Source organism: Typopeltis vanoorti, chromosome 6 (assembly GCF_054136105.1).
Source record: "Typopeltis vanoorti isolate ZY-2024b chromosome 6, IOZ_Tvanoo_1.0, whole genome shotgun sequence".
In the NCBI taxonomy this organism is placed as follows: Eukaryota; Metazoa; Arthropoda; class Arachnida; order Uropygi; family Thelyphonidae; genus Typopeltis; species Typopeltis vanoorti.
In genome coordinates this window covers 90,508,563-90,521,018 of record NC_143554.1, presented here as the reverse complement: position 1 = coordinate 90,521,018, position 12,456 = coordinate 90,508,563, and the positions used below count along the sequence as shown (strand labels likewise).

At 34.2% G+C, this 12,456-nt stretch overlaps 1 protein-coding gene across 1 annotated transcript in view; it reads left to right on the top strand.

Annotated features, from left to right (window-relative positions):
• LOC150105698 (uncharacterized) overlaps positions 1-12,456 on the top strand; it is a 100,945-nt gene that overhangs the window by 27,450 nt on the left and 61,039 nt on the right. The window contains exons 4-5 of the mRNA XM_090394532.1: positions 9,805-9,838; positions 12,057-12,207. Coding sequence (XP_090250658.1) covers positions 9,805-9,838; positions 12,057-12,207 — 185 coding nt within the window. The remainder of the gene's footprint in view (positions 1-9,804; positions 9,839-12,056; positions 12,208-12,456) is intronic.

The following is a 12,456-nucleotide window of genomic DNA, read 5'->3' as shown; positions in this document are numbered from 1 at the left end:
CAGATTTGGAAAAAACATAAGGTGCGAAGTGAAAAGGCTATTAAAAACACTAGATTTATATGGTTTAAATTATACATTATAAAGAGTATTATATTGGTCTGTACTTCAGCTATGTCAACAGTTAGAATTGAAGAGACGCACCGGCAAGGGTTCAACGCTATGCTATCTTCCCTGTTAATCATTTGTGCATTCACATGTTATGAAGGAAAGTGTTTATCAAAATTTGAGATATTCAACTCGCCTATTCAGTTGCAGATTACGATAATGTTATTCTCAGGAACGTTTAACGAAACTGAATACCGCTGTAACGAATTTGGTATAAAAATTATCAGTAGAAAGACAACTATGAAAATAGTTGTTTTTCTATTTTTAATAGAGAACCTATAGAAACCGTAAAACATCATCGGCTAGTTAGGCATTATTTTTAGTGAAGAAATCAAATTAAATAAGCAGAACTGATATGATGGGGAGCCAAATGAATACATTTGTATCGAATAATAGAAATAAATTATCCAAAACTGAACTAGCAATATACCAGACTGTTTAAACTGATCTTAACTTACGGATTTAAAAGTTGGATTAGAAATAGTTCATCAACGATATGATATGAGAGTCTTAAGGAAAGTAAACAGATGACATCAATGAAATCATTAAAAGAGATATTAGAAAAAACTTGACAATACTAGCACTCAAGAATGTTTTAGCGGAGCTAATCTAAAGTGTTTCGTTCACTAAAACAGTGAAAGAAAAAAGTTAGCAAAACATGTTTGACGGTATTAAAAAACCCAAAAGATTGATGCAATTAGTGTTTTTTTCAGAAGACCAAAATAAGACTTGACAATATTAGTTCTAACAATTAAGTTATTTGGAAGAAACATTTTGATAAGCTAGTAATCCTAGTGGTTATGCGCTTCGCAACCTTATGCCTGGGGAAAGAGTGTCCTAGGTTCGATTCCCGTCAACGACGTGAGGAGCTCAAGGATCTTCCTCAGCCATAGCTAAGTTAACCGGTATTGGGCGTGGGCAGCAGGGTTCCCCCCCCCCAGTTTATCTGAGGTTTTTCATCCCGCAAGCAGGTAAACCGTCCCCGTGAACGCACAGGCTACAATCATAGGATACCTTCGGGAATAAGGCGTAACCAACCTATTCCGTAGGATTTCGGTTCCGAATGCCTACACGGTCAAAAATGTAGATCTACGTGAGCTTAAATTAGGAGGAGTAATAATGTAAACTTATGTAGTACCACGTAATATTTTGTATACCTCTTGAAGGGAAAAGAATGATTAATGCTATGAAAGAGTGGTTAATAATCTGTTAGCGTATATTATAGCCGGTATGTCTGTTTGGGATTTAAAAAAATCTGGAGGAAAAAAAATTCTACCACCTCCATATGAGGCTGGCTAACTCAACTTCAATGAAAAGTCCTTATAAAGATTCAATTCATCCAGACGGCAAGAATCTAAGTCGTCAAGTAAAACGACGATGCGTTTCGGCTGGAGGAAGACTTGGATTCGAATCCTGTCTAGAAAGCGAAGTAATTTTATGAGCTTTTTATGTGAGGATGAGTTAGCATTCTCGCACAGATGTGGCAGTGTTCTTCTTTCCAAAAACTTGGGTTTTTAACCTACAAGACAAATAAAACCAAAGAATATTCTCTGTTGATGGACACTGCAGATAATATATGCAGAGTTAACTGCCCTTTATAGCATCAATTAGGTTTGTATGAAGCCAAGTTACTTGGCTGTGACAGGCCATCGACAGAACCTTGGCGGAAGCGCCCCCTGGGGGCGCTGTGAACGCTGACGGGGGGGGAGAGCTAAGCATTATAATACTACTAATAATATAATAAAAGCAAAAAATTCAGTATTTAATCTATCATCCCTATTTATATTGTATATCTGGCAATACTGTTCAAATTTATTCGCTCTTTTTTTAGAATTTTTACATTGAAAGTTAAGTAATTGGGCTACTTTTTGGTTTGAATATTCTACATTGAGAATACCGTATTTGCCGGCGTATAGGACGCACCCCCTTTTTTGTACACATTTTTTAGGAAAAAAACTTTATCACTGAATATTATAATGAATTTACAGTATTTCAAACATAAAGTAATAAATAGGTCTACTTTCAACAAATACCTAGGAAAGAGCACCCACCTTTTTGAATCGTCAAAATCCAGAAATTCATCTCCAGAGCTATATGAAGAGACACTTGAAATCTCTTCTAAATCAGAATCTGAGTCCTCATACAACAAATTGTCCTCTGTACCATCCAGTGCATTACTAATTCCACACTTCTTAAATGATTTAACCACTGTCTCAGTTTTCACAGCATCCCACGAAGCTTTGACCCACTCACAAACTTGCGAAATGCTAGGCTTCTTCCTTCTTCCTGATGGAGTAACCTCAAAATCTGAAGACTGCATCCAGCTGTTCCACTTCTCCTTCATAAATCCCTTAAATGGTTTATTAATACAAACATCTAAAGGTTGAAGCTGACTAGTTAGACCTCCTGGAATTACAACTAACCGACCTTTCAATTCCTTGAGTTTATTTGTAACATCGTCTGTTCTGTGAGAACGAAACTGATCCCATACTAGCATGGCAGGCTTCTTCAACAGTCTACCAGGGCTCCTAGACCAAATTTTATCTATCGATAACTTCATTCCTCCTCGATCCATCCAGCCTTTTGCGTGAACATATACAAACACTCCTTTAGGCAGTTTTTCTTTGGGTAGCGTCTTCCTTTTAAAAGTCAATAGTGGCAGCAATTTTGTCCCATCAACACAGCAAGATAAAACAATCGTGTAGTGAGTTTTTTTCGTGCCCAGAAGTTTTAATAGTAACACTTTTAGTACCCTTGGAATCTACAGTTTTGTTTGACGGCACATCAAAAGTCAGCGGAACCTCGTCCATGTTTCCTATTTGCGCAAGTTCAAAATTTTCTCGTTTCCTTGCGTTAATGACGAATCGATGAAATTCAATCATTTTTTCTTCATATTCGGCTCGCATCTTTTGTGATATTTTTGTTTTAGTCAGCATACATAGCTAGTTTCTCTCCATGAATCTTGACCATCATGATGTTGATTCAGTAAAGTTGGCGATCCCTTAGTGGCTATCGCTTTCGCTTGATGAATAATCATTTTTGTAGACACTGAAAGTCCTGCTTTTCTGTGGTCTAAAATCCAAGTATTTAGTTCTCCCTCAGAATTCTGGCCATTTTGCAGTTCCACTTCGTAGGTTATGTTTACTGCAAGTTGCTTTTTTTAAATTCTCTTCCCGATTCCGCAAAGTTCTTATCATTTTCTCAGTTTGGGGTGGTCCGAAATGCCTCTCTGCAGCCCTATTTCCATGTCCTTTAGTATACGCAATCACACGTAGCATTGTATGCAATATTGTAACAATGCCGACGTTTTTCAGCCATAATTTGCCAAGAAATTTAGAGAAAATTTAACGGCAGAAATTTATCACCGTTCACAATTGCGACAACAATTGGAAAGTTTAAACGAACAGGACACAGCTGTGATCGTCGATGACAGCGTATTCGCATCCACTGAACTCTAGGTTAGTTTCTCAAAGTGTGGTACGCATACCTCCGGGGATTCGTGAAAGGTCTTCAGGGGGTCCGTGGCAATTTTCGGCTATGCATCATTAACGCATAGAATAAAATTCAATGTTTCCGTGAAGTTCGAGATCGTAAAACGTTCCTATTGTATCACTAAATAAGGTACAGAGACATCTGCAGGCTGTGCAATATGTTTCTCAACAAACAGTGCAATTAGAGACAACTAGGATAAAAACGATGCTAACTAATGAATCGCATGTCCCCCTCCCACAGAAAATGCTGTATGACTTGTTTGAGTGAACAAGTCATACAGCATTTGAGTGAAAGGTTTGAGTGAACGTGTTAAAACAAATATATATATATATATATATATATATATATATATATATATATATAGTGAATGTGTTTCAGATATTATATAAGGAATTCGGTTGAAGAGAATTAGCATTTCAACTCACCTGTCGGCTTGTCTTTGTCATTTAGTAGCACGATCTTTTGTTAATACCGCACCAATCATATAAACGCGGATGTCTGAAGTTTGAGAAACACTGCTCTAAGTAACTGGAATGCTCTCACACACACCGCAAAGAAACTGGAATGCTCTCACACACACCGCAAAGAAGCAATAAAGAAATCGCGTAACTCGGAACAGAGAAAATTTCCAGAAATAAAAAAAAAAAAAACTGAGTACCGGCAGCGCTGCATTTATTCTTTTGGAGGCCCGAGGCGCAACATCTTATGAGGCCTCAAAAATAAGCACTTTTTTTAGTTTATTGAAAATAAAAGTAAACATTTCCATAATAACTAATTTTAATAACACAATACAACATTGGTATACATATATTTGCATTTTAAAAAAAAGTATAAAAATAAATCAGTTCAAATTTAAATAAAAAAAATCAATAACTAAAAGTTTTTTTTTTTTCTGGCTTTGGTTTTAGAAAATATATCTATAATGTCATCGTAATTAATTGAGTCCATTAAATCTGATTCAATGCATAATAATGACAGGTCATTTGTTTTATTTTGTTGCAAGTTGCTTCTTAAATAATTTTTTATTCGTTTCAACACTGAAAATGAGCGTTCAGCACTTGCATTTGAAATAGGCATCGTCAAAAATATTTTTCAAATTGTTTCTACGTTCGGAGAAGTATATCTTAATCCATCGTTTATAAATCTGTACATATTTTTAATCGAAGAATTTTCTTCCTTTATCATTATTAAAAATTGCTTAACTTCATTAGTAAATGTTTCGGGATGAATATCAGTCCCATAAGTTTGTAAAATTTTATTAATACTAGTCTGGTACTTGTCTCGATCTATATCTTTCTTCAAAAAAATGTCAAATATATGAAATATGTCGAAATAGCTTTTTGTTCTTTCATTAATTCCCAAAATTAGCTTATCGCAAATGACATTAAAAGTGTTCACAGCGACATTTTCTTTCCCACGTAATATAATCTCATTGTTAGATTGTGAAAGTTCGTCACTCATTTCTTTTTTTTTTTTTTTTTCGCTTTTTTTAACTCTTTCCTTTTCGTCTTTAAATTTTGTCTCATCTGGTAATAAATTCGCTTCTTCATTTACAGCAACAAAACTATTTCTTATATCTAAAATAAACCAACTAAAGAGTGTAACAAATTATTAGCTAAAAACAAATCCATATCGGGATCTTGTAGAGATTTACCAGTAGCATGCATTCATTGTAAAATTTTGTCTCACACAACTGTTAAAATTGCTGTTTCTGGTTTCTCAAAATGTTCAGCCAATGATGAGCTCTCTAATTTAAAAATAAGTTTTTCATGAGGAGAAATGGATAGTTCAAGTAATGCGTCTTTAATTTCTTTATATCCACGTTTAAAAGCCAATATTGACGCTATATTGGCTTTGAAACATGGATATAAAGAGGTATTTCACTAAGTGAAATTATTATTATTAGACACCTCCAGGGAGTCCAAAGACTCATCGAGGGAGAGTGTGCCAACAGCATCGAACGATTGGTCCCCTTCCAACTACTAACCACTTGAAATATATCCACGTTTATATCCAAAATCTTTCTGCGAAAGATTTCAATTGCAGTGTTGATTGTTGATTTTGAGAACGTTGATTTTGTTTGACAAGCATCATAGTTGCAACAAAAATTCTGAATACCGAAAAAATATTAAAAGGTATGGTAATAATTTAGCATAAGGATAAAAGTTTTTTTTTTTAAAGAAAGAAAATAATTTAAATGCAATCAATTTAAGCTTGCTAATCAAGGTAAAAATAGGAACTTCAACTGTAAAGTTCAGATATTCTCACTAAAAATAAAAATTTTGAATATTTTTATTATTATTATTACTTAACACCTCCAGGAAGTCCAAAGACTCATCGAGGGAGGGCACCTACTTTACAACTCTCCGTCTCCACCACTCCATCAACCGCAACTTCCTTCATCTACATCGTCATCTACCGCCGACCATCCCCACTAGTATTTAGGGTAATAAAAATTGTAGCAAAAATCGTCATATTTATGGAATTACAACATGGATCTAAATATAAATATAAAACGTTTCAGTTTGCAGTAACATGCATAGTATGCCTCCCTGGTTGACAGAACGGTTAACATATCTGCTTTCCAACCATCCAACTTTAGGTGAAAGGTAAATTTTGTTGCCTATATATATATATATATATATATATATAAGATTAAATCAGTTCCAACTTTATCGCACAATTATTAAGATTTATTCAACTCCAGATTTGATTTTTTAAGTTGCAATAATAAGCATAATAATTCCAGCTTTAGTTAAAACGTAGAGGGCAATCAACAGTAACGATAACTTGCTATGCTCGCTAACATCCACTTTTTTACTCGGCATTTTACCCTAAAATAACTAGAATCTTGATGCACAAAAAAATGAACTGAAAAATCAATTTAATTTATAAATAATAATAAACTCGAAAATGAAATGCTCTGTTTATGTGATATAGAAACTGCTCTTACCCACTACTTGATAGAAATAGCAGCAGCACACAAAAAAATCCCTCTGTTGTCTTAGGAACGTGTTTCAAAATGATGGCACGTTCAATACTCAGCGATCTGTTCTTTCTTAATAAGATTCGGGGAAATCACAGGGTGAAATATTCTTAAGAACGTTGTGGATTAAACTGACCATATATTTAATCTCTGGATTAAACTGCATAAGTCAGTGATTGGTCAACACAAGTCAAACATTTACTAAGAGAAAATTTCCAGAGAAGGAGATTGGAATTTAGTAATATTGATAATAGTCCAGGTAGTTCAGAAGCGAAAACCATCATAATTAGGACTCTAATAATAATAATAGATTTCTACAGATGTTTCTCATCTTGTTTTGGTATCATCAAAATTATCATGTTATTCTGAAGCATTATGAATTTTGCTATTTTATTATTATGCCGCTAATATTTCTTCAAATGCGGCACTTTTAACAAAACTGGCTAAGTTATGTTGAATATATCTGTTTGCAAATATACTCAAAATCCCTTTGACCAAATAAAAATGTAGAATGCTGATAAAACTTCATCAGCATTCTATCTGTTAAAATGCAGCCCCCCCCCCCCCGTCGTTAGCGGATTATTGTCTTTATCTGCACTGTATTACTTGGAATTTCTTCACTGTCCTACGATATTTGACCTTTTTTTGCTGCACAATTTATTGTGTCTCTTCCCATATAAAAACGAATTTCACATGTGCGAAAATAAATAATCAAAACGTTTGTTTGCATTGGAAATAGTATGTCAAATATTTATATTTTTTAAATAACATTTATTGAAATAAATATGACATTTTGCTTTCTTTCCTTGCAAAATAAAATTATATGGGTCGCACATTTCAATTTTAAGAACGATTTTTTTTTAATGAACAACAAATGATGTTAAACTGCATTACTTGGGGTTTCCGATTGTGAGTTTTTAATATCAAAAATTTATATCCAATGATATTTTATCAGAGATCGCATTTGTCTTTTGCTTAAAACTGCAACAGTACAATTACAAGTGAACGTAGCTACTACGTTATCTAGTTAAGTAATCTAGTTAAGTGTTCTTTTCAGCATGAAGGATTATTGGCCTTTCTAATGGACATGACGGTCAAACTACACGTTTTATTCATGTTCTTTCAGCAGGTGGACAGAATATTATCCAGGTTTGCTGGACATGTATGTACGTCCAGCAAACAAATAGTACGCTTACATACGTGAATTTTATGGAATACAGGAGTTCCTGTTAGTTTTATATTCTAAGGGAAGAACAATGTATTTCAAATGGAAGCGGGAAGCCTCACAAATTTTTCAGCGGCCTCTAGTATTTATATTATGAATTTAATATTTAAAAATAAGTATTTTATTTTGCAACTAAAACTATGCTGTTTTTTTATTGTTCTTTGTGAGGAGTAAGGTTTTAAAATGTGCTCCCCCCCCCCATAGAGAGTGAAGCCCCCAGCTTGCGCTTCATGCGCCAAATGGTAAATGAGGCCCTGAGTATCGGCGTATAAGACGCACCCTGTTTTTCAGACCTATTTTCAAAGAAAAAAGTGCGTCTTATATGCCGGCAAATACGGTAATTAATTTGGGCTATTTTTAACAGAATCACTACTTTTATAAGCTATATCCGCTATTTTTCCTAACGCCTATCTGACAATCCTGGTTTGCAATTTGCATCTAGCCCGTGGTATCGTGTAGTGTACTTCGTTGATATTGTGTAGCACTCTAGCCCATTAAAATGAGTGAAAAAAGAATGTGTGGTCAATATTCAAAATACGTAATTATTCCGTTCATAAATTTATTTATTTATATGGAGTTTCCTCCCCCCATTCCTACTGGGGAGAGTTGATCCCCCCCCTCATGGGGGTAAGTATTTATGGCTGTAGATCCGTGTGTTCATGGGGCCGGTTTGCCTGTTTGCGGGATGAAAAACTCCAGATAAACTGTGGGGAAAAAAACCTGCTGTCCACGCCTAAGACCGGCTAACTTGGCTATGGCTTAGGAAGCTCTTAGGAAGATCCTTAAGCTCCTCACGTCGGCTACAGGAATCAAACCCAGGACACTCCTTCCCCAGGCATATAGTTGCGAAGCGCATAGCCACTAGGCTAACCGTGCGGATCGTTCATAAATAATGATTAGTTACCAATATGCGTAATATGTGAAAACAAAACGAAGGAATAAAGCCTTCAAGAATGATTGAGAATTTAAGAACAAAGCACCCAAATAAAGCAAAAAAAAGGATATGGAGTAATTTTCGCGAATTAAAGACATGCGTAATGTTCTAAAAAATAGGAAAAGGTTGACATCTCATATCTTTCCAGTATTTTCACCAAATTAAATGAGGTTAAAGCAAAGGGAATTATAAATGCTTTTATCAACAAATTAACATTCTACAAACAGAGCATGACTAGACGAGATTTTTTCTGAAAGATTCTGGCCAAACATGCGATGCAAGTATCCTCAGCTTTGGCGAGAAATAAAATTACTGCTCATTTGCTTTTTCCTTCTTCATACTTGGTCTAGATAAGCAGCGAAATAGATTGCAAATAAGTGAAAGAGGAGACTTCGTTTGTCGAACATCGAAATTGATATTGAAAAATTAACAGGACCTCATTAGGCTCAGGGTAGCCATTAATAATTGACTTATTAAATACAGTAAGTGTGCATCTTTTTTGAGTAAAAATTAATTTGTATGTAATTAATTTTAATTAACTATCGGTTCAAATATGTTGATGGTAATTTAGGTTTGCCTAATAATATATTAGAATTATTTTATTGAGTCATTAGCAAGTGCAAAATTGAGCAGAGAGCGTCAGGTGAAAAAGGTTAAGAACCACTGATCTAACGTGTTAAGTGGAAGAGAAGATTAAATATCAACACATCTGCTGTCGTATTTGTGTCGGGGATGCATTTTTGGAAACACGACGTGAGTCGAAATATTCCATAGTTCAATTAGGAAACCTCAAAGCTGTGCTTTTATATAAACTGGAATTACATGCTTGATAAGCATATCTGGCCTAAAAACTAATTTCAAGATAATGAATACATAAAAAAGAATCATATGAGAATTAGAGAATAATAAGATTGGAAATGTTTCCTACGGTTACTGACCTTTAGTATATTCTTGAATTGATTAATTTATTAATCATTCGTTCACAGTGTCAGTGGAAGACATGTTAAGCAAAATCAGAGCATTATACTTGAAGTGATATATAACTTCTTTTTTTTTTTTCAGGTTTGAAAGTTCTGGATGTGATCGGCAAACTTCGGTAAGATTGATTTATTTATTTTGCATTTAATAAAGCAATTCTCTTATTGTGCGACTTTTCATAAGCCTGCTTACAAACAAAATGAGTGTCTCTTCTAAATCAATAACCATACTTTCAAATCGCAGCATGGAAAAAGTCCCTTAATTAAAAGGTCCATTAATGGCATGGATATCCACGTATTACACTGTGTTCTAAGGATGTTACTCTGTCTTAAAACATACATTTCCAGAAATGTGTGTGTGGGGGGGGGTACTCGATAACAGTTTTCGAAAGCGAAAATGAAATCTGCGATCACACCCTGAGACATAACCATTGAAAATCGCCTAGAAAAATATTTGAACGCTTATTTCAACTTGGATCATACGTTGCTAACAGTGGAATTGATTTTGTCACTTAAACAATCTATATGATACACAGTGTTTCAAATATAAATGTGATTTTTTGTGCAGAGAGTATTCTGTATTGATGCTTGAGCCTCAGAATAAATATAGCTATCCGCTGTAACAAATCAAACCAATAAAAATAATAATAATAACGCCTGATTAGATGTAGTAGAGTGTAAAAGAGATATTTGATAAGTCAACAAAAGGATTGTGCCGCTATCTTACAGTACTTGGATCAGACTACAACTACTGTTGGCAACTTTGTTTGTGCGAACAAGGATGTGCGAATTGCAGACATGGAAGAAATGAGAGAGATCATATGTGACACATAAACCAGTATGGCTAAAATTACGATCGGAGCAACAAATCATTCTTCCTCTAAAAACATAAATCATTCTTTTCCAAGCTATATGTGCCAGAATATTTAAATTTTAATTCACAGACTGTGATGCTATTAAGATTACATAAAATATTCAGGAAATAAAAATGATCAGTTAATTTAGAACATGCTGGTAAGAGGAGAGGTCTAAAACTACTTCAGCAGTAGTGTATACTCTTAATGCTTAACTCACAGTTAAAGACAACTGACTAAAATATAGGAACTGAAATCAAAATATTTACGAGTTGATTTACAAATGTAAGACATACTGTAAGTGTGAACGAATTTTCAACATCTTAAATTTTAAGATTCAAATTTAAATGATAAATTTCAGAGACGAAGGCTTAGCATTAATTTTATAATTTTCATTACCTTCATTAATTTATATCACTGAGGGCTGACTTCAGTCCTCTGAGATCCCATTTTCTTCTCTTGTTGGGCTCAATGTTCTGTAACGACCAAGTAACTTGGTTATTATAAGCAGCAATATCCTATTTGCATTGTTTGCTATGTCTGTAAATTGCATGTGTTCTTCTGGTTCGGTTTGCCTGTTTTTGCGGACTGAAAAACCCAAATTTCTGGTAAGAAAAACACTTGCGCCTCCACATGAGACCGATTAATTTGCCTTCTTTTGAAAAGTCCGCATAGATTTTTCACGTCGTTGACGAGATTCGAACAGGTCTTTCCAAAAGGCCATCACTGATATCGATTGAGTAAGGAGTCCCTTTATCCTCTGAGTTTTAATATAAACGCTACTCAGTTTCTATCATGAGTTTTGCATCGGATTTCTTCGAACTCATTCCTTACTACATATTTCTTAGGGAAGAATAAAACAATATTTACGTATTGTTTTACTCCATAAGGGAGAGTTTTAATACTTCAAAATAAATTAAAAACATTTAAGTTTAAAATATTCATATTTGGTCATGAAGTGTTAAAATATAAGACTTATTATTGTTTGTGACCATAGGTTTTTTTAATTGCTATATATGTTCATATAATAACGCCTACGTTTCGCTAGCAACTGTCTAGCTTTCTCAAGGCTTGAACGGTAAACACAAAAAAATAATAAATGCCTACATGCAAACATATGAAAAATATCAATTTTATTTTTATTTATTATTTTTTATTTTTTTACCTAGACGGGAGTGCGCGGAAACAACTGGAGATTCAGACTTGGCCGTACAACTGGATGTATTTGAGCATTTATTTTTTTTTGTGTGTGTTTACCGTTCAAGCCTTGAGAAAGCTAGACAGTTGCTAGCGAAACTGGTAGGCGTTATTATATGAACATATATAGTAATTAAAAAACCTATGGTCACATAAACAATAATAAGTCTTAACCTTTAACACTGTAAGTTTTTCCCCCAAAAGAAAACTACTATGAACTTTTTTTTTTTTTTTTGCAAACATGAAAAATATCAATTTTATTTTTATTTGATTTTTTTTAAACTAGACGGGAGTGCGCGGAAACTGGAGATTCGGACTTGGCCGTACAACTGGATGTATTTGATGAGCAGAGGTATACAGACGAAGGTCAACTGACGGGACCAGACGGTGTCGATCTAAACAGTCACCTAGATGTCTTCTATGCTATATTGCGACAGGTGGGTAGAAAAAATTTTTTTTCACAGTTTGATGTCAACAAATACTCTCTTCAAATTCAAATAAGAAATCTTGTAAGGATAAGATGTGTAATTAAGGTACATTTTCAAACCCGTTTCAAAAACAGCAAATATATTTCATTTGATGTATCCGCATTCCGCTGGAACAGGTTTCAAAATAATGTAAATTAGGTAGTAACAAACTCTTGTGAAATATAATTTTTGTATTTCAGAATTTCGTGACACGTTTTA